Source organism: Sphaerodactylus townsendi, linkage group LG14 (assembly GCF_021028975.2).
Source record: "Sphaerodactylus townsendi isolate TG3544 linkage group LG14, MPM_Stown_v2.3, whole genome shotgun sequence".
NCBI lineage: Eukaryota > Metazoa > Chordata > Lepidosauria > Squamata > Sphaerodactylidae > Sphaerodactylus > Sphaerodactylus townsendi.
Genome location: NC_059438.1, coordinates 27,371,966 through 27,393,143, shown reverse-complemented (window position 1 = coordinate 27,393,143; position 21,178 = coordinate 27,371,966). Strand labels below are relative to the sequence as shown.

The window sequence follows — 21,178 nt, the reverse complement described above, 5'->3', positions numbered from 1 at the left end:
ATGGTTCATTTTAACGTTGGTGGCTGGTGTTTCTCGGTTCCAAAAATCAAAGTGGCCCAGTTTCCAGATTCCCTGCTCTGGAAAGAGGCTTCAGCCCTGACGGAGAATGATAACCCAAGGTTATTTATTGATCGAGATGGATACATCTTCAGACACGTCCATTATTACTTGCACACATCCAAACTCTCTTTCTCTAGCTGTGCTGAACTGAACCTCTTATATGAGCAGGCACTGTTTCTGCAGCTGATACCACTCTTGCAGGTACTGACTCATTTTGTTGCTGCTCTGCAATAATACACACAAAGTATTAAAAGATGGCAAAAGTCTGGTGAAATCCAGGAGGGGCTATGCTGATGTCAACATACAAATGGCAGAATTCAGCAGTATCTTCTTTCCAGACCCCAGGACAGTAAGGGGCAAGCATCTTTCAGTACTGAGCTCCAAATCCTAGGTCAGCAGCTGGGCCAGGACCACAAACTGTCCTCCCAGTTAGTGTGACCAACTTTTAGTGGGAAGATCATGTGTATCTTTGTGCCATGATAAAGTTTCACTTGCTAAGCAAGCTTCTGGCAATTTCCACACAGGTTACCATTCTCAGGAAGTAGATTATTTTTCCCTGCTTCCCCACAGAATCATAGTCCATTCATGTACTTCCTGGGATGTCCATGGCTATTATTTGATTTTTCCCACAACTGCTTTGCTCTGAAGCTTTGGGGAAAATGCCTGTATGGCTGCCATGTGGGCAGGAAAGTTTGGACTGCCCAAACAGCATCCATTTTCCCTACAGTGACCATTTCTTCTCCCAAGGTGCAGCCAGCAGCAGAGGCGTGGGTGGGCTGGAGCTCTGGGTGCCACTTGGCCAGGTCACATGGAGGAGTGTGTTGCCAAGCTGCCCACTTCCAACTGTGCTCCCACCCAAACTCCATGCAGAGTTTGGGAACAGGGACACAGCTGAACTCTGAGCCAACCAGCCGAAGGGTCGCCCCACCCTAAGCTCCTCCAGTCAAGTGGAGCTTGGGGGCGTTGTGTGGAGCTAACAGTATAATGCTGGATCCAATCAGCCAGCTTCTCAGTTCAATCCTGTGCTCAGCATGGCTTGGGTCAAGCTTTAAACTGAAGACTCGAAGCCTGCTGTTTAAAGCTGGACCAGAGCAAGCTGAGTCCAGCACTGAACGGGCCCACCCCACTCTGAACTCCACGTTGTTTTTCCTCAACTCTTACATGTGCGGTGACTGATTAGGATCAAGAGTTCCAGAAGGTCAAGTGCATTGCCCAACTGCAACTATGAAAAGTTTTGAACTCAGAATATCCATTCATTCTGTGATTACTGATATATTTTAATTACTTTGTAAATAATTTGTAATTCCCCCTCTTCTTTCTTTCAGGGATTCTGTGGTTTATTAGTAAGACCAAAGCACTGTTATGCACAGTGGCATACCCGAAAGGGAGGTATGGACAGAGGGTGCTGACACCCCAGGCGCCACTTGCGAGTGTCATGTGGGGGGCACATTTGGCTGCCCCTTCCCCCCACTTCGAGAGCTGCTTTGCACTGCTTGCTGCCACTGCCTCCTCTCCTCCTGCAGCCCCACCCCCCAGCCTCTGCCTGCCCGCTGCTCCGGGCTGCTGCTGCTCACCTGCTGGCCCACCTCTTCCCTGGCTGGCATGCTCCCTGGCCAGTGGGTGGGCTCTGCTCAAGCCAGTGCTGCTACGGCTGGCCTCACCTGGCTGCTCTGCCTGGGAGCACTGTTGCTGATGGGCAGCGGGCTGGTGCTCTGCTACACTCACAACTGCTGCTCTTTGAGGCACTGTGCAGGGACAGCCACTGCCTGACAGTGAGTGGTCAGAGGGGCTTAGCTTGGCTGACCCTCTCCTCTCCTACAAGAATGCTTTGGAAAGGTAGGCTGCAGTTGAAGGCATCCTTTCCCTCCACCCCTCCACCGGGGTGCAACTTTGGGGTGTGTGTGCAATTTTGGGGGAGGGCGCAGTTTCAGTACTTGCCCCAGGCGCCATTTTCTGCAGGTACACCACTGGTTACATGCATATATTTCAGTGTCCTGTTAAGAGCATTATGCATGCTGAAGAACTGTTTGTATGCCCGAACAGACTTTAGACAATTTGAAGGAAGGAAAACACAATTTACGCATCCGACCTGCTGATATACCAATAGCTGAAAGAGCATCTATGAATTACTGGAGAACACGGAAATGTATCAACAAGCCATCCGAATTTCCTCTGAAAAGTCTGGCATTTACTGGTAAATATATGACCACATATAGCCAGCAGTAATTTTGCTAGCTTCTGTCAGTATCCGATGACGTTTAAGTGAGTTAACTTAGCTGAAGGAATGTCCTATAGTTACAGAAGGACCATGTATATATTTTAGTATTTAGTATTTTAGTACCAGTGTCTATAATTGTGAGCAATAATGGGCAAATTTTGTATGCTGATTTTGTATGTTTATTTTATGCCAATAAAGGCTTGTGACTGACTACTGGTAAATATGCTGTTAGTAATTACCTATGGTCAGAGCCAAAATGGCAAGCCACTTTTCCTATTGTTAGAGAAAAGGTCCACTGGCTTTTGAAAACTGCCACTGTCTCCATCCATCCAATCTGACCAATGAACAAAATGCTGAGGTTGAGTTCCAATCCAACTTCACCCTGTTAGTGGCTTTTTGAATAGATCAGGGCCGTTTACTTTCTTTAAACATCAGGTTCTCCGTGCCCTACACAAATGTCAACTATAATTACAATCACAGATCTCCCAGGGTAAAATTGTAAAACATTTTGCATATTTAATAGTGTGTGTGCATTGCAAATTACGTGCCAGCAAATTTCCCCTTGCAGGGATTTCGGCATATTTCTTTTGCACCTGCCACACTCTTGATTTGAGGGCCATTTCTTTTCATTCCCTCGAAATATATCAGTATAATTGGTTTATGGTTGATATTTGTGAATCTTTTTAAAAGTCCCCTGGAGCAGTTTTGACACTGTGTATTTGATCAGTCTCTAATGAAAGTTTGGATGTTTATGCAACAAACTCAACATTGCTGATAAAGCAAGTTTAACTGACTTTGCCACTCTCCTTTGACACCTGAGGAGCAAGGAAGAGGCATCAGTGCCCAGGGACAAACTGGCTTGGCCCACAGCGATCCAGACTTCATACATCCAGCACCAGTCCGGTCAATAAGAATCATTCTGCGGCTGAGAATGCTGAATCCGTATCCGTGCTCAGCTTAGGACTGGCTAAACATCAGGCAGATAGACAGATTGGGTAGGATGGAAGGATCTGACATCCAATCAAGGGTTGGTACATAGTAGGTCAAAAATGGGCAACAAATCCAGTGATCCTGAAGATCGCAAGATACAGCAGAGCAGGGATAAGGTCAAAACCAACAGGACCCTGGATGAGGACAGTCTGTGCAATAGCAGCCAATTGCTCGGGCTGATTAATTCAGTCTGGAGGATCAGCTTTATGTCTCCCACCACAGATTTGTACCAGCTGAGTGTTGTTTTCCCAGTCTAATCCTAACCCACAATAATCAGATAATCTCAAAACTTGCAGTTCAGACTTCTGATCATCCGTCTTCTAGCCCAGGTTTCCTGCTAAGATTTGCTTTTTCTCCCTGTTAGGCTTACACGAGAAAGCTCCTCTTGGATTAATGGACACTCCATTACTAGATACTGAAGAAGAAGTCCATTATTGTTTTCTACCACTTGGCTTGGTTGAACAATACCCTTCGCTGGTTAATGATGACAATTTATTGTGGTTGTCTGAAAATTCGGTCCTGATAGAATGTGAAGGCAGCGCATTCCGTTTCATAGGTAAATGTTTTCTTGGGAAAGCACATAGGATGTTGAAGATTGCAGAATTGCAGAATACAGTGAAAGAAGACACATTGTGACTATGTTCCCCACTCATTTTTAAACTGTAGGAGTCTTAACTTCCCTATGTGGTCCTGGGAATGAACATATATGCCTTGTTTGTTATGCATAATTTCTGTGGTAGCATTTTTAGGATACAGAGTTATTTATGGTTTGCTGCCCCCGTCTCCCCAGCAGAGTTTCCACTATATGCCATGTAACTCTTCTGTTGCAAATGTGTTTTGAGGAATCTCTGGTGCTTTTTTTTCTGCTGAAACTATCTGAGTTCAATAGGATGACATGAAATAAAATGACAAGAACCTCAATATCTTGTTTCATTATGGTTCTCTTTCTTTCTCTCTGTTTAACCCCCACCCTACTCTATCCCAGCTAATTTTCTACGCTCAGGGAAGATTTATTTGCCTGAAAACTTCTCCAACATGGATGTTCTGGAGGCTGAGGCTGAAGAACTGGGAATCCCTGAGCTTATAGAAGCTGTGAAGATCTACAGGAGTCAGCCTGGTGCAGTTCTTTTTGCATTTTCAGTGTAATCTACCTTTCCGAGTAAAAAAAGGATCCCTTTAAGGGCTATATGATACTCTTGATGTGCTGGGTCTTGGCTGTGTGACCAGATCAGAGGCGTATTGGGGGAAATGGCACCCAGGGACAACCCCTTCTCTGGGTGTCCCACACCCCACACCCCCACGCACTCGGGGGACAGGGCTCAGGGGTGGGGCCGCCCACTGCCTAGTCCCTCCCTCAGGGCTCCGTGCAGGTCAAGCCCCGCCCCCGGGCTCCATGCAGGCCAGCAGGGCCTGGGGAGGGCAAACGCACCCCCCCACAGTGACCAAAAGGTGTGCGCCTGGGCACATGGGTGACCCCCATGTTCCTATAGGTTGTACACCTCTGGACTAGACTCAGATATACATTGGGGGAAATCACCCTAAAAAGTGCTCAGTCACTCAACCCTGCAAGTTTGTACTGTGAGAAGGAAAAAGGAACTTTGAGTGCCCCTTATATTCTGCTTCTGCAGTGGAAAATGTAGCGGTGGGGTGGGGGCATTTCACCTCTTATCTCTGGCTACATGTGCAGTCACACAGCAGTGAGAAAGGTATTTTTAACATCTTCAGGAGTCCAACTGGGCTACAGACAAACAGTACGGGGAAGAAAGGCAGGAGCACAAGCCCTCCCAGCCATAATTCAGAACCCAACTGGGAACCTGGATCCAATTAATTAAAAATGTGACATATAGTAGGCCCTTAGATCTAGCAGGTAATAAGACACATTGCAAAATAAATGTCCAAAATGAGCAATAATATGACATTGTAAAATCTTATCATTAGGCTACTTGGAAATGTTATAATTTTGTTTCTTGTACGTCATCATCCTTCAGGATTGATTTTAAGGTTTAATCTTAGTGGTCTTGAATTTACAGGGTCTTTAAAAACACACACCAATAATTTGGGCTGTGGGATATTTCACTAGATTAGATCCAATGGAGATAATGTAATGTAAGATAACAATTCTTTATTGGTTGATGTTGTTGATGATGACCTTTTGTTTTCCAGAGGCCTACCAGGAGGGATCATCTGGTTTGCAAGGCTTTGTGAAAAGCACAGGACGAAAGCAGCAAGAAGCAGCCAGCCTCCCTTTGTACCCAATGGTGCTTGGTCTCTTGGTCAAATATCCTGATTCAGCTTTGGGACAGCTCCATATAGAAAGCACCCTGGATGGGAACAAGCTTTACATATCAGGAAATGGAGTTCTTTTTCAGCATGTCATGTATGTCTTTATTTGTAATTTAGGTTGCACTGATTTTGAGGAAGAGCAGTGGCGTAGTGGTTAAGAGCAGGCGCATTTTAACTTGGAGGAACTGGGTTTCATTCCCCGCTCTGCTGCTTGAGCTGTGGGGGCTTACCTAGGGAATTCAGATTAGCCTGTGCACTCCAACACAAACCAGCTGGGTGACCTTGGGTTAGTCACAGTTCTTCTGAACTCTCTCAGCCCCGCCTACCTCACAGGGTATTTGTTATGAGGGGGGAAGGGAAAGGGGATTGTAAGCCCCTTTGAGTCTCCTACAGGAGAGAGAGGGGGGATATAAATCCAAACTCTTCTTCTAATAGGAAAATCTCCAGGTACCACCTGGAAGTTGGCAGTCCTATATACAACATTTTGTCTGGCCAGGGATGTAGTCCATATTCTCCTTTCCTCTGAGACAGAAACATTTTTCTTCTATTGGTAGGACATGTCTCTTCTCTACGGCGCTGTCTCATTCTTTCAACAAATGTAGAGTCCCATCCTTTTGCTACTTCTTCCCGTCTCCTACCATGGTCAGATCTGACTTTGCCAAGTCACAGCGTATCAAGGAAACTTTAATCAGATTGCCTGGCTTTGCCACTCTCGGGAGACTTTAGTCTGCTACTGTAGGCTTTGATTGTGCACCTACTTCTTTCCCACTTCTTCTTCGTAGACTCTGTGCGTTGTGCTCTGGGCCTCTGCACAGCTTCATTTGGGAAACCTGAACTAGCTTTTAGGCACAAAAATTCTTTAGAACATTATGGCAAAGAGAAGAGTAGAACGATCACTAGTATTACAAAGCTGAAGATAAGAAGAACAGAAAAGTAACTCACAGTGCCATGTGAAGCAGAGAAACTCCCTTCTAAGTCCTTGCTCTTAGGATTGCACTGTAAGTGATTTCTCAAGCAGATAAACAGGAGAAATAAAAAGGCAAGCAAATTTGGTAAAATAACAGAAACAAAAACATGATTGATAAAGATCTAGTAACAGCAAAGAAAGCATATATTGGAAATAACTGGTCTAGATAAAGGTGACCCTGTAGGGTTTTTAAGGTAAGAGGCTTACACAGGTCTTCCCCTTTATATAGGAGAATCAAAAAGGGAAGAGCAGTAGAAAAGAGACATCTTAATAAGGTAAAATGGTATGAAATAGACAAGTTGGGTTCAGAAGAAGCAAAACATACAATAAGCTCATCCAAAAAAATTAGGAATGGATGGGGAAGAAAACAGGATAGCGAAACAATTAAAAACAGGAGGAGGGGAAGGAGAAGCAAAAATCATTATGAGCGAGCTTTGACAACAGAGAGCTGCCCAAGAGTCAAAGGAGGAAGACTGGGAAGACACTGAGACACTGGGTAATATAGGGAGATAAAAGTGGGGAAAAGGTGCTGAGGGGAAGAAGGATGAGAGTGAACAGACTCAGGAGAACTGGACTTGATCAGAAGAAGATCAGGTGTAGGACAATCAAGCCAGGAATAGCTGAGCAGAAATGTCAAGAACACTTGACTTTTGTGCTGTTACATGTAATAGTGGTGTTGTGTATGTAACATGCTGCTCCAGCTGCTGGCTCAGTCTGTCTTGGCATTCATTTGTTGGTGCAGCATTTCTAAGGATCAGGAATTACATCCAAACAGAAAGGTTTTTCACATTAAATAAAATGTAGAATCCCTTTGTAGGGCTTGTACCTCAGTCTTGTGAAGCTTCGAGAACTGGGGCTTCCATCAACATCAGCAATAAACTGCTGAATCCCAGTTCTAGAAGGCAATATGGGGGGCAGCTTTGGCCTCTGTGTCATTGTTGGCCACCGTACAGAGGAACTGTTAGCCATTATGTCAGATAGGATTCTGAACAAAATGGACCACTGGTCTGATCCAGCAAGCGTCTTCTTAGAAACAGTCCCTGTACAGGTAGGAAGGGATGCTTTCAGAAAGAATACACAATATGAAATAGTAATTGATTACTTGTAAATTATTTTCTGTTTGATTTCAAAGGAATTGGTTAGGTACTTCCAAGCTCCCTCTGACCCGAAGTATGTCTGAGCTTCCTGAACTCTGTGCCTATTTGGATCAAATGGACATCACCTATCAACCCATGAAGGATGCTTTGAAAACATATCTAAAACAAAAGACACTGACAGATATCATGGGAAAAGGTAAGCCTGTTGCTCTTTTTCTTGACTTTTAATGGGATGAGTTCTGTGCCTTGAAAAGTGACTGCCAACTTCAACAGAAGAGTTGAGTGAAGTCCTGTCTGTTTGAATCAGGGGCTGTTACAAACTAAATACTATTTTTTCCCAACTGGTGTATCAGTACACAAGTTTCAGATGACAGTTGGAGGCTCTCCTCATGGTCCCTTCCCCATCAAGGTCCTGGTGGAGGGAGTACGTGGGAGGGTTTTCTATGGAATAGTCTACCCATGAAAACTCACCAGGCACCAACATTTTATGGATTTCAGCATCTAGCGAAGACCTTCCTATTCACCCAGGTCTTTGGCCTTTGACCCCCCCATGCCACCTCTGGAGGCTGCCAGTCTGGGGTAGGTGAGGGTATGTGGGAGGGTATTACTATAGTTTTATTATTGTTTTATATGTTGATGTTTTAACTGTTGTTTTTATGGTTGTTTTTAATCTTGTAAACCACCCTGACACCTCCAGGGAATAAATAAATAAACCCACACCTTAATGTTGTAAAAGTTTCAACATATATCATATTCTGTATCTGTGCAACTTGGAATATTTAACATTTGGGCCTTGCTTAATTTTTGACCACCGAGGAAGGCTATTTGACTGAAATGCATTTGGTTGGGGTTGAAAACTTGATTGTTTATGTCTATTTGTATTAAAGATGTATGTGGAAATATGGTTGTAATGTAGCCTATTAAGGGTCCCATTTGTGTTGTAGTTTTTAACTGGCAATAAACATTTATATATATTCTATAATGTGTATATGTATAGTATTTATATATTCTATAGTATATGTGTGTGTTTATATGTGCTTGTATGTATAGTATAGTATTTATATAATGTTTATAATTGATTTTTTGGTCCTAAATTTGTTCTTGGCCTTTTGGTATTTATTTTGGAACTGTGTCTTTTAGATGCAAACTGGGCAGCAGAAATCACAGCCTTTTCACTCCATCACATTGTCAAAGTGTATGTGGGAAGCCATTGGTATGCGACATACTTGCAAACGTTATTGAAGGTACAAATTCCTCCGTAAGTTCGCAGGATCTTTTTGTAGCTTGCCTCATGAGCATGAATCTGATGGCCAATTCAATTGTTATAGAAAAATATAACTTCCCTCATCAAATAGCTCTGAAAATGGGCATATTGCAGAAGAAAGCTTATTTCTTGAAAATCTTGTTAATCTAAGGTGCTGCGGGCCTCAAAGCTAACTCTTCTACTGCAGGCCAACATGACCACCCTCTGACACTTCTTTTGTTTAGGTGAGAGACAGTCAAATATCCCTTTCCTACGATGCATTTCAAAGAGCTTTTCAAGTTGCCCTGTCAGGCTGTTGATCCTTATAACTTTCCTTACAGCTCTAGCATAAATGAATTGATGTGATTTGGCAAGTGCCAGTCACACAATCCAGTAATGAAGGCGTTAATGTTGTGCATTCTAATTAGTCAGTGATCAGGTGACCTCTTGTCAGTGATCAGGTAATTTATTTCAAGTCAGTGATCAGGTAATTAAATTGACCTCTATTAATTAGACCCAGCATGAGATACATGCAGGTCTGCACGTAGACAATAGGTATATAATCTTTGTTACTCTCTGCACATGCTCTCTAGTAGTTTGTTAGCCATGTGATAGTCAAGCAGCAGCTAGCTGAAGGAGCTAGCTACTTAGAAATATATTACTTGTTTTTACTTCCAAGTTACCCCTTCCTTCTTTTATAGATAGTAAACTCTATTTTTCAGTAAGCAACTGCCTCTGCCTCTTTATTGCGCAAACACTGCTTTATAAGATTTTCAACGTGAATCCACTGATATCTGTGTCCAAAAAAAGTATAATTGGGTCTGTTAAACACATATTGATCACTCCCTGAATGTTCAGAGGTTAACCTAAAATCACTTTGCAAGACAGGCAAAAGGTTGCAGATTATTATTTTTTAATCTGGCCTTCAGTCTGCCAAGCTAGCAGGCTTATGATGTGTATGTTAATGAAGCAGGCAAGAGAGCCAAAGGATTTCTCCTGTGACATCAGGCACTTCATAAATCAATATGTCAGCTACCATTAATTTCCCTTTGCTAAAGGAATTTTTTCATTATGGGGAAAGAGTTTGTGGGAAAGTATTGGTTAGAAAGGACTCTGCTTTTCCAACAGAGTCATCCTCAAGGCCTTGTTTTTCTTTTCCACCAGTTTCCGGAGTTGCTGTTGAATTATAGTAAAGTCTATTGGATTGTTCATGGTCAGAGTCTCTTCATCCATGGAGACGGCCATATGTTTCGACACATCCTCAACTTCCTTAGGCTTGGAAAGCTCTTCTTGCCCTCAGAATTTAAGTGAGTGAAAATTATCCCTTGGGCTACTATTTGAGATGTTGACAGAGCATTTCTTTGCTCAGGAGGACCAAGGATATTGTGCTGCTGGCCAGTGTTAACTAGGGCACTGTCAGGCAGTCCAGCAAGCAAAGGCATAGTCAGACAGTCCAGAGGGATGAGGTCAGGCAGGTTGAGAGCTGGAGTTCAGCAGAACAACAGGTACATGGAGCTCACCAGGAAGTGCACTTGTACCCAGACAGTCAAGCCCAAGACAGGATTTTTATAGGATGTCTTTGCTAATGAGGCCAGGATCCTGCAGGGACTCAGTCTCAGTCTTCCTCAGATGTTTCTGTTTCTAGCTCTCAGAGCCTTTTGCCATATCGAACTGCAATGCAGGCACGTCTCCTTTTATTACTGTGCTACTGTCTCTGCCTTTGCCTTCTTTGTGTGGCTGGCTTATCACTTAGCTTGTCTGGGGCTGCTGAAGGCTCTCCCAGCTGCACTACATCTGGCTCAGCCTGGCTGTCAGGCAGGGGCTTGGCTCGGCTGCTTGCCACTCCTCTAGAGGATATAGCTCCTGATCTATGGTATTGTCTGGCTTCCTCATCTTCCAGGGGCTGGCTCATGACAAATACATTGCCATGAACCCTATCAGGAAATCGTTCCAGGAACACCAAGGCCAAAATTACAAAAAGAAGTTGCTGCTGGATTTTGTGGGGTCAAGTGCTACACCAGTCTCATCACCAGCAAAATTCTTGATGAAACACACAAGATCACAGAGGCGATGAAGTCAGGCATTTGCTGGGGCTGCCAAATATATCTGAAGGTCACCTGACTCAAAACACATTTTTCTCTTGTTGCCTGCACTCCCCACCACACAGAGAGTACTTTGCCTTTTTAATTCCTCAAAGGGATGTGGTCTCAAAGTGGACAGCAGACTCACGGAGACACAGTTAAATATGAAGCACACAGATACATCAGGGAAAGAGAGCAGGAAGAATGATCCAAGTGTATTTTCTGAATAATAAATGTTGCTTGATGGAGCAGAAAATGTTATTTCAAGGTCACATTATTTATTTACTTTCAATGGTTATAGTGTGCCCTGTTTTTATTCCCAATGGGGATCTGAAACAGCTTATAACATTCCCATCTCCATATTATCCCTACACCGGTAACCCTGTGAGGCAGGTTGGACTACGAGAGAGAGTTTGGCCCAAGGTTTCCTAGGGAGCTTGTATGACAGAGTGAGGATTCAGTCCCGGGTTTCCCGCGTCCTTGTCTGACACTATGCCATCTTCTCATCTAAGGCTTTTGCAAGAAGGATTTAAATTGTTGCTATGTAGGGTCCATGTTACTGGAGAAGCCATTCTTGGCCATGTGCTTTGGGACTGTAGTGGAAATCTACTCTTTTTTGTAAGAGGTCTTCACATGTAGCAACATGGAGTACTGGGTGTCTTTTTTAAAAAAAAGTTCATTATGCTTTTCTCTTTATGAGAGTATAAGCAGCCTATTGGATTCTACATGAATGTTTTCACGGCCAGGCAATTTGGAAACCTCAGGAGTTTCCCAAGATATACTAAGCAGGATAAACTTGGGGAATTAGAGCAATTGTGGGGGGGGGGGGGAGTTAATTGTTAACATTTCCTGGCTGTTGAAGTTCCACCACTTGACAACTAATCTTATTTCCAATTTCATGGCGAAATATAAGAGAGAATGGTCATGGGGGAGAAAAATCAATGAATTAAGGTCGTAGCCAAGTCATTTTTCTAAAATTGAAGGTGGTCCTGAAGGTGGTTTTGGTTCTGACCACTAAAAAAGCTGTGCTGGGCATCATGGGACCTATATGTTTCAAAGCCACGAGGAACGGGGACTGCATAAAGAGGCGAGCTGGGTCAGAGAGAATGAAAAAGCTGGCTGGATCCTACCTATAGCCAGGGTGGATAAATTAGAATGGCTGGTATTCAAATATAGGCTCAGAATGAGTTGCACTGTGGGACATGTTGCATTAGTTGTCAGAGGAAGGCTAGGTTTAAGAGAGAACTATGGAAAGAAAGAAACCTCTCTCTAAACAAGTCACATGCTTGGGCTTGGCAAACTGCTGTGGCATGGGCGCTTAAGCTTTGTGGGGCACAGGAGCGGTATGAAGCCTCTGAATTGGTCAAGCCTGTTATAAGCACACAGAGGCTGATTGACTGCCTGTCCTTGCATGCACACTGTTCTGCTAGTGTGAGCCTTCCATTTATCCCCAGCTCAATCTGGATCCAGCTGTCCAAGGCCCTTTCTCACTCACACACTGCAGGAGTGTTTTCCGTGGAGGCCTCATAGCTCATTGAAGATTCTCTAACCAGAAGATGGCAGTAGCAGCCCCCAACTTAAATAAGGTGCCTTATTTGAATGTTAAAAAGTAATCACGTTTAGGACCAATACATGAAATGCCCTTTTTGGGTGGTAGGGGTGGGGGTACAATTTAACAGAGAGTTTGTTCAAGGTCGCTTCTCTAGTATTCCACAAAATGAGCATTGCTGTCGATTTTGTCCTGATACAACTGATACACTGTCTCATATTCTGCTTCACTGTTCAAAATACAACATCAGAACTGATTTGAGAACTGTATTACCAACAGGATTTATGCTCCTTTCTGATAAAATAAAAATGGCTAAGCTTCTAAATAACTCTAATGTTGAAATCTCTGAAGCTGTTGCTATATTTTTACTCTGTGTACTGCAAGTTGCACAATAATGATCTCCTTATTGTATTTGGAATTCTTGACACGCACCGGTTTTATGCCTAATAAAGATTTTGGATTTGGATTTGCGCACAGTGGATCTCAATGGCTATGTTTTGAATTTGATTTTGTAGAGAATGGCCTCTTCTGTGCCAGGAAGTGGTAGAATACCAGATCCCTTCTCTTGCGGAAGCCCTTTCCCAGTGTGACACATACAGGTAAAGCTTTATGTTCTGTTTCCTCCTCAAAAAACAAACACCAGTAGATTGAATGATGGATGGGAAAGCACTTGCAACAGGGATGCGCAGGAACAGGCAGACGGATTACAGGAAATGGGGAACAGAATTGCCAAAAGCTGCAGGGCCCGTGCCAAACCACTTGCCTCCAGAATAGTGCTTCTCAAGTATGAAAGAGTCCAGGGCCCTTCAAGATGCAAGTCATCATCATCCCTGCAAAGTAGGCCAGTATTATAGGGAGTAGTTTACCTGAGGCCACCTGTCAATTTATGGCAGAAGCAAGATGTGCACTTGTGATAGCCCGCGCCATCCCATACTAGCGCTAATTAATTTCTGGTCATTAGTTCTGTTGGGGAACTAATAACACAGCCTCCTGCTTCCATTCCTGCTTCCATTCCTGCCAAGTGACATGTCAATTTTTGCTGTCGCAGAGACAACCACCTACCTCTCCTGTCCTGACTCATTAATAGGAAAAGATTAGCCCTGCTCTTTTCCCCCCCCCAACACAGACAATATCCAGAGGAATGACAGCACAAGCTGGCTTGTTGCATATTGCTGAATTTGTGATCTGTATTGCTTTGCAGAATATGGGTAAAACAACAAGAAACCCACAGTGTAGCTTTCCCATTTAAAAGTCTTGAACCTGTAGTGTCAGAGAAAGAGAAAGGATTGATTGAAGATGCTCGAGATGTACAGGTACATCCCTTTCTGTGTCCTTATGTATGTAGGAAAAGCCTGGTCCCACCCAAGTATTAATTTGTGAGGGCCAAGACCCTGTCTATACTACCCTCTTTCCTTAGTAGAGAAATATTCTCCAAACAGAGAGCCTATTCACAGTGCCCTGATTTGAGGAAGAATGACAAAGCGTTTCCTGGGTTGACGCACTTCAGGCTGCAGGTGATGAGGCTGATAGGTGATCTCCCAAAGAAGAAACTCCCAGCATTGAAGGCGGCCTTTCCATTAGCAGGCTAGCTTTCTGGCTGCAAAGGGTTCCCACAATGTGACCTGCTTACCAACTGCCTGAAACGGACCAGTCCAGAAGGATTTTCTTTCCTTTATGCAGCTGATTATTAGTAGTATCCCTTAGATTAGAACATCAAATGTTTTGAACACTCTGCATGTTTGACCAGGAAACAGGGAGGCTTGGAAAGTGGTGGAATGCCTGGAGTGGGAACATGAGAATGGGTGTGAGTCAGTAGAAGGCTCTTAATGAGATGACATTCCGTCATGTGAAAATGCAGAGCACATCTTAACCTGGGTACTTAAGTGGCTTACATCAAGTTCTCAATATCTGAACTATTTAAATCACAGCTTTCCTCCCAGAGACTTATGGAAACTGCAGTTCTGTGAATTCTCCATTACAGAAATCTCTTCAACCAAACCCCCCTCCCTGCCCCCATACAATTCCTAGAATTTCTCGGAGAAACTCTGATCAATAAAATCGGCTAAAAACTTGTATTGAGTAAATGCATCTTGGCTTTTTAAAAAATTGCCCTCTTTTTTCTCCTTTTGAAGCATTCTTATATTATCAAGAATGTAAACTGGAGCATGACCAGAGAAACACAGGAGACGGAAGAGAGCGACCAGGAGAAGGACAAATACACACGTATTTCCCCAATCAAGGGAGGGAAACGAAGAAGCAGCTGGGAAGGGTGTTGTCAGGCCACAGATTTGTGGGAAAACTCTTGTGGGTGCAGACAGCCAGGAAGCCCCCCGAGGAAAAAAGGGGCAAAAGGCAATTTATCCAAGAAGTCTGATTGCAGAGACACTCCCATCCAGAGACTCATTTCCTTGGTGCAGGGCTGGGATATGGCAAACTGCAAACGCTATGAAGCCCCACAAGCACCTGCGTCTGATAGTGTCAGGGCTGATGGAGGGCCTCCTGGCGGAGACCCTGAAAGTGCAGCTCCCTGCAAACTGCCACCAGCTAGTCCCACCATCATTACCGCTTCTGAACTCCCTGTGACTGGCCTTGTTCTCGGAGCTGCACCAAGAGTTCAACAATACTTGACAAGCATTAGCTGCTGCTTCTCAGGCACCGCAGCTCCAGAGGGATCACTGGTCAGAGCTGGTGGACCAACCATCCTGGAAGAGAGCTGCCCTGGGGGAGAAAATGTTCCAGTCAAGAAGCTGAGTAGGCAAGCAGAGAGAGAAGAAGGTGAGGGTGGATGGCCTAGATTTGCTGCTTGTAAATGAGCTATCTGGTGATTTTATCAGCCTTCACCAGAAATAAGGGATTGATCTTCTTCCCCTTTTCTTCCCGAGAAAGCAGGGAGGCCAGGACCTTGTGGGGGAATCTCAATCCAGCACATTTTTTAATGCATTTAAGGTGTTTTTATGCTGTCTTTGTAATTGACTGGGCCCTCAGTGAATAATCAAAAACATTTTTTAAAGCCGTCTGAAATACTTTTATAAAGTAATCAAGTCAACAAGTCAAATACATAGTCAGGGAGGAGGGTCCAATAAGAGAAAGGAATTATTTATATTTATTAAATCATTTATATCCTGTCTTTCCTCAGGGTTAAAGGTGGCTTATAAGAGTAGTTAAAAACTCGTTCAGTTTAAAAGCGAAATAAATAAAATAACAATCCACAAATGGTTGGGATTTTGCAAGTGTCTGTCACAACTCGGTTATCAAAGGGTTAACTGTTTGATGTAAATGAGTTGCTGAAGTCACTGTTTATGACCTGGCCTATTGATTAGCTATTGGTCAGTTGGATAGCCATTGTTTACATGTTAGTGAGCATGTACATCTGAAATTTAAAGTTTGTTTCTTTGAGCACACCACCACCACCATGACCACGAGACAGCAGACAGGTACCAACATGTAACCAAATGTACAGTAATGTAGATGTGTAACAGGAAAGAAAGAATTTCTTATTTTATTTCCATGTAACCTTCCCTTTATAGTTAGTAAACTCATATATATAGACACACACACCACACAAATTTCTCCTCATCGCTGGTGTTTGCCAGTTCTGAGTTGTTGTTGTGGCTAGATGAATGAAACACCATGGGACAGAAGAATTTTTGAAAATTGGTTTATAATGTGTTTCTTACAGTCAGCAGGCATTACAAAATAAAAAAGGACCTTTTAAAATATACTAATAACAAATTAAAGGTAGGATCTAGCACTTTATCTGCAGCAAGAGGAGGAAGGGGACCAAATTGCTCTCTCCTCCCTCTTCCAACAGGGCAACTAGGAGGCAAAATACAAGATGCAACCACTTTGTGACTAAATGCATCATTTCTCTCCACAGAAGCATTCTCTGAACCAATCAAGACATCCATTGATGAGCCATGTGACAGTGTGGGATTGATTCTTAAAATCAAACACCCTCCAATTTTGGCAGGCGATGGTTCGTACATGTCTCATGAAGATAGCACCCTCTACAGCACACACAGGGAAGGTGTCCAGCCGGCCAACGCACATACACAATTGATAGCCAAAGGTATGGCTTGCAGTCCAAGATGGGCATTGGGTAAGGGTACAGAGACTTTGCTCCAAAATAGCAAAACAAAACAGAACAAACAAACAAAACAAAAAACCCTTCCTCCAAGAAAACTTGGCTTTCTATTCAGCTCCAGGCAGGCTTCTGAAAGCAGGATTGTGGAGTGGAAGCCCCGTAATCTGACTGATTAGAAGCTGGGGGGAATTTTTAAAAGGACAGCCCTGCCAGTGGCTACAGAGACTGGGCTGGCTCAGCTGTCCTTTCAAAACTTTCCCATTTTCTAATTGGTCAGACGGTGAGGAGAAGCAGTGCTTGGAGGCAAGGGCAGGAGGAATCTTTGCTCTTTCCCCACAGTTCCAGCGTTGCTTCTCCTTGCAGTCGGCCCAATTAGAAGGTAGGGACTCCAACAGTCAACATAGATATACAATTTAGCTCATATCTGCCACCAGGGATTTGCAGTCAGAAAGTAGTGGCAGGTTCCTTGTGGAACCCCCCTTCTGCGGTGCTGCAGTGGACTGTGGTGGGGAGATGGGCATGGATACCTTCTTCTGACCCGCAGTGGCCCTGGACACACCACAAATGCTTCAAAGTGCTGAGGCCAAGATGGTTCCAGGCCATCTTAGCTCTAATTCTTTGCCCTCTTAGACATTGTCTTTCTGAGCTTCCCGTTGTCACAAGAAGAGATCTTTTATGCCCGGATGTGCCACTGCTTTCTCACAGATGTCATCTTGGACTCCATAAGGCAGAAGGACTCCAAGGAAATTACTGCCCAAGTGGAGCTGTTTGTCCAGAGGTTGTGGGTAAGCAGATATTGCTGCTCTTGAGTGGATGGAGATCTTTGCAGAGGATGCCAGTGCTGGGGGGGCGGGGGGGTAGCAAGCCCCAGCCAATCTCTAACTTTGACACAAGCTCTTCTGGTCTCTTTGCAACCTGATGAGGACCACCAGCCAGAACTTTCCCCAGGCTTCTAGCTTGGTTCTGGCAAGTCAAGAAGGAACGCTGAAGAAAATTTCTATTAATCAGCATGGTGCGGGCCCTTTTCCTTCTGCTGTGGCATTTACAGAGGAGCTGGGAAAGCCACAAGGCATAGTAGTGAACGCCTATCCTTAACAACCTCCAGTTCAAATTAGTTTTCAAGAACACTCCCCCTACTGCTCTAAGGCACCCATGCAACTGCTTTTGGAGGGTTGCTTAGCCAAAAGGGGGGGGGGCATCCCCACCTCCTTGCAGGTTAACCAGGTCCTCAACACCTCTGCAAAGCCAGCTGGTCCTCAGTGGGATCTCTGAGGGGACAAGGAAACTGGGGTTTCAGGTAGCTGTGAGCTCACCTTTGTCAGTGACCCGTGGCCATCTTCCTTTCAGACCCTGCAGATCACAGCAAAGGAATTTGTGGCCAACCTACTGAATGTGGCACCTTTTAAAGCCAAGAGTCACAGCTGTGAGAAGTTACTGAAATGGCTTGAGGTGAGTTTGAGCTATTGCATCACTGTTGTGAAGGATGGGCTACCCTTCGGAGGCTTTTTCCCTTACGTTCTGGCAGCTTGTTACTTTAGCTAATTAGATGTCAAAGATCTGGGAGTCAAACCCACTTGTGACTTGCAACGTGGTTGCAATTATGTTCATTTCTCTCCTGTCCTCTTATAAAAACTTACGAACGCCCTCCACCCCAAAGAAAGAGCTGCTGTTGCTACTGATGTAATTTGTGTCATCATGACTTTGAATTTAGCTGACTCCCCACCTTTAGGCCTTGGGTTCAAGAAGGCACCTTGGAGCAGAGTAGGGCTCTTCCAGCTGCTTGTTGAGTGTGTTTCTTGTTTCTCTTTCAGTTTACCCTGCCATTTGCCTGGAAGTACAGTTGTTGTGTTGGCCAGTTGATAAGAAAAGGGTACTTTAGATCACTCTCTTGTTTTGCTTTAGGGAAATATTTACAGAAGTCTTAATAAAGCCTAAGCCTTTGACAGGCTCCCCTGTGAGCACTTTGGCAGCTTCTTGTCTCCGTTTCAATTACTGCAGGGGCCATGGATTATTTCACTTCAAACTGTTAGGAGAATCCTGCCTTTGAGTACATTTTCATAGAAGAACCTGCATCCTGCAAGGAATATGGTGGCAGGACAAGGACTGTGCTAAATCTGTGGCATGCCGGGCGCTTTTGACTCCTCCCCTGCATAAAAAGCTCCCTGCATGCAGCAGAGGGAAACCATTTCAGAACATCCGGTAGCCCAAGCAGAATTCTGCCACCTCATTTTCGAGAATGTGAGGGAGGTTCTTAATGGGACATTTGGGGAATAAACACACCAAAAGATCATGATGCAAACACCCTCTCTTTCCTGCCAGTAGCAGGAACTTTGGTAGAAACTCACAGGGACATGCCCTTCTTCCTCAAGATGGGTGTATGACCAGGGTGCTCATACTAGGCTGCCCTTTGGCCAGGGGTTTATTCTTGCTTTGCTCCCAGCTGCTGTATCAGGATGGGTCAGCTTTGAACAGAAATTCTGCTGGATGTCTTTTCACAGCTGAGGGAGTACCAGAGTCTGGCAGGCGATATCAGGACACCCCCGCTCCCCGCATTTGGCCACTTTCCCACATCACCCTGGCTGCCTGGAAGAGGAATAAGCATGGAACAATGCATCTCAGCATAGCCCACTTTGTTTCCCAGTCATTGTTTCAGATGGAGCTGATTTGTGACCTAGTTTAAATAAGTCAACTTTGGCAGCAAAAGCAATGTGGTCCATTGACAATTGCGGCTCTGGCTCAGGCCCACCAGGCTTCATAATGGTAACGTGCAATTCAAAACCGCACTTACCCTTCTCTGATCCATCCTTGCTTTGCTACTTCCTACTTGATTATGGCCAGCCACTGGCCTTAGAATTAAAGTCAGCAATGAGGACCATGGAGCATGAGGGACTGTGGTCAGAGGCGTAGCAAGGGGGGAAAGCGCCCAGTGCACTGGTGCGTCTTCTGTCCCCATCCCGCCTCAGAACGTTCCTGTCCCGCCTGCCATACCCCCACGTGGGCACGCGCCCGTGCGTCGCACACACCTCAGCCCCCTTGGAGTCGCACACACCTCGGCCCCCTTGGAGCCTCTGACTCTGGCTCAGCAGGACAGCCTGCACATCTCTGTTGCATGCATAATGTTCCAGGTTTAGTTCCCAGCCTCTTCAGCTAAAAGGACCAGGTGGTAGGGGATATGAAAGCACTCTACCTGAGACCTTGGACAGCCAACACTGGCCTAAGTAGACAATACTAACCTTGACAGACCAAGCGTCCCCTTAAATAAAAGAAAACTTCATGTGTTCATGAAAATACAAATATATGGGAGCAAACTCAAATCTCACCCTCAAAGGACACGTGTGTGTGTGTTGGGGGGGGGGGGGTCTACACTGGGGACTTCACCCTACCTTTCTAGCACACCAGGCTGACCTCCAGTTTAGTGACAGATGGCTTCCTTTCGGGAATCAATGAGCAGCAGTTATTGCTCCAAAGATTAAACCACTGAGTTCCAGGGGCCATGCTGATCATGGTAACCTCTAGAGGTAGAAAGAAAATGGTTTGGTTTCTGCATAAAGTGTGGGAACACATTTTACTCTTCTGGGGGTTAAGTGTGAGAGTAGGAGTATGCTTGTCAATTTGAGGAAGGACTCCAAAGAAATCTTTCTGGGTGAGGCCTAGGAGCTCTCAGCAGTCTCATCTGCAGGTGTAGTTGGAAAAGCCAAAGGTGTCTCCCCTGCAGTTCATAGAGATGGGGTTGCATTCTGGAGGGACAGGACAAGGACATGATTCTGTTAGCAAACAAATGCAACATATGCCATCTCCAAGTGACTGGTAGCACTCAGAGAAGCAGCTCCATTTAGGAAGCTAAACACGATAGCTTTACAGAACTGGTTAGGGCATTCAGTCCTATGAGAGAACAGACAGAAAACTGTCAGACCTTCTGAAGAGTTCCTGTACTATGCCTAGATCAGTAGAGTAACATACATAACATGGTGAGCAGAGCTGTGCTCAATCTCCTAAATTTCTATCAGAAGAGGGCTGGGATACACATTGTGCAGGGGAAAAGTGCATAGAACCTGGTCAGTGATGGGTAAACAGCTTCAGAAACAAGGTAATGCCACACTGCTTGCTTTCTTAAGAGCCTTATACTCTCCTCCTTTGGTAGTCTCCCAATACGCGACTGAACAGAGACAGAGATAAAAAGAGTTGCAGTTACTTTTAACATGTTCATCAAAGTGACCCTCCTGAAGGCACACATTCTTCTCACCTCTCTATGGACTTTCCTCTCTATGGACTTTCTCAATGATCGGAGACCCCTTGCAGCAGTTCAAAAGGAAACTAAGAGGCCCACTCCCTTTCACATAAAGAGAGGATGGTTAAAACCATCACTGGGGAGAGAATGCCTTGTGCTCCAGAGAGCTCTAGTAGTTTTCACAGCTGGACTGCCCACACACAATACCCACTTCAGGACCACTTAATACATAGTTCTCGTTCCCCCACTGTTGCGCCAGAAGAGTGTGACAGATCTAGGGTTATCCAGTTTGTTTCATGACAGATCAGGGATTTGAATTTGGATTGACAAACTTCCTGGATCTTCTTTTAAAGATTAACGTGCAATTAAACAAAAATA

The 21,178-nt window shown here is 44.6% G+C and overlaps 1 protein-coding gene across 1 annotated transcript; it reads left to right on the top strand.

Annotated features, from left to right (window-relative positions):
* On the top strand, positions 1-19,644 carry KCTD19 (potassium channel tetramerization domain containing 19). The gene is made up of 16 exons (XM_048515337.1): positions 1-261; positions 2,104-2,254; positions 3,633-3,824; positions 4,254-4,385; positions 5,432-5,645; positions 7,651-7,811; positions 8,756-8,859; positions 10,023-10,165; positions 13,004-13,087; positions 13,690-13,795; positions 14,621-15,263; positions 16,366-16,557; positions 17,203-17,357; positions 17,920-18,021; positions 18,384-18,490; positions 19,536-19,644. The coding sequence occupies exons 1-16, from the start codon at positions 1-3 to the stop codon at positions 19,642-19,644; spliced, it is 2,856 nt and encodes a 951-aa protein (XP_048371294.1).
* Positions 19,645-21,178: the final 1,534 nt, after the last annotated feature.

Excerpts from the sequence above, each read along its gene's own strand:
- KCTD19 (XM_048515337.1), top strand. The coding sequence starts at position 1 with ATGGTTCATTTTAACGTTGGTGGCTGGTGTTTCTCGGTTCCAAAAATC. Across the intron at positions 15,264-16,365 it reads GCAAGCAGAGAGAGAAGAAG|AAGCATTCTCTGAACCAATC; the intron begins GTGAGGGTGGAT and ends TTCTCTCCACAG. Across the intron at positions 17,358-17,919 it reads TGTTTGTCCAGAGGTTGTGG|ACCCTGCAGATCACAGCAAA; the intron begins GTAAGCAGATAT and ends TCTTCCTTTCAG.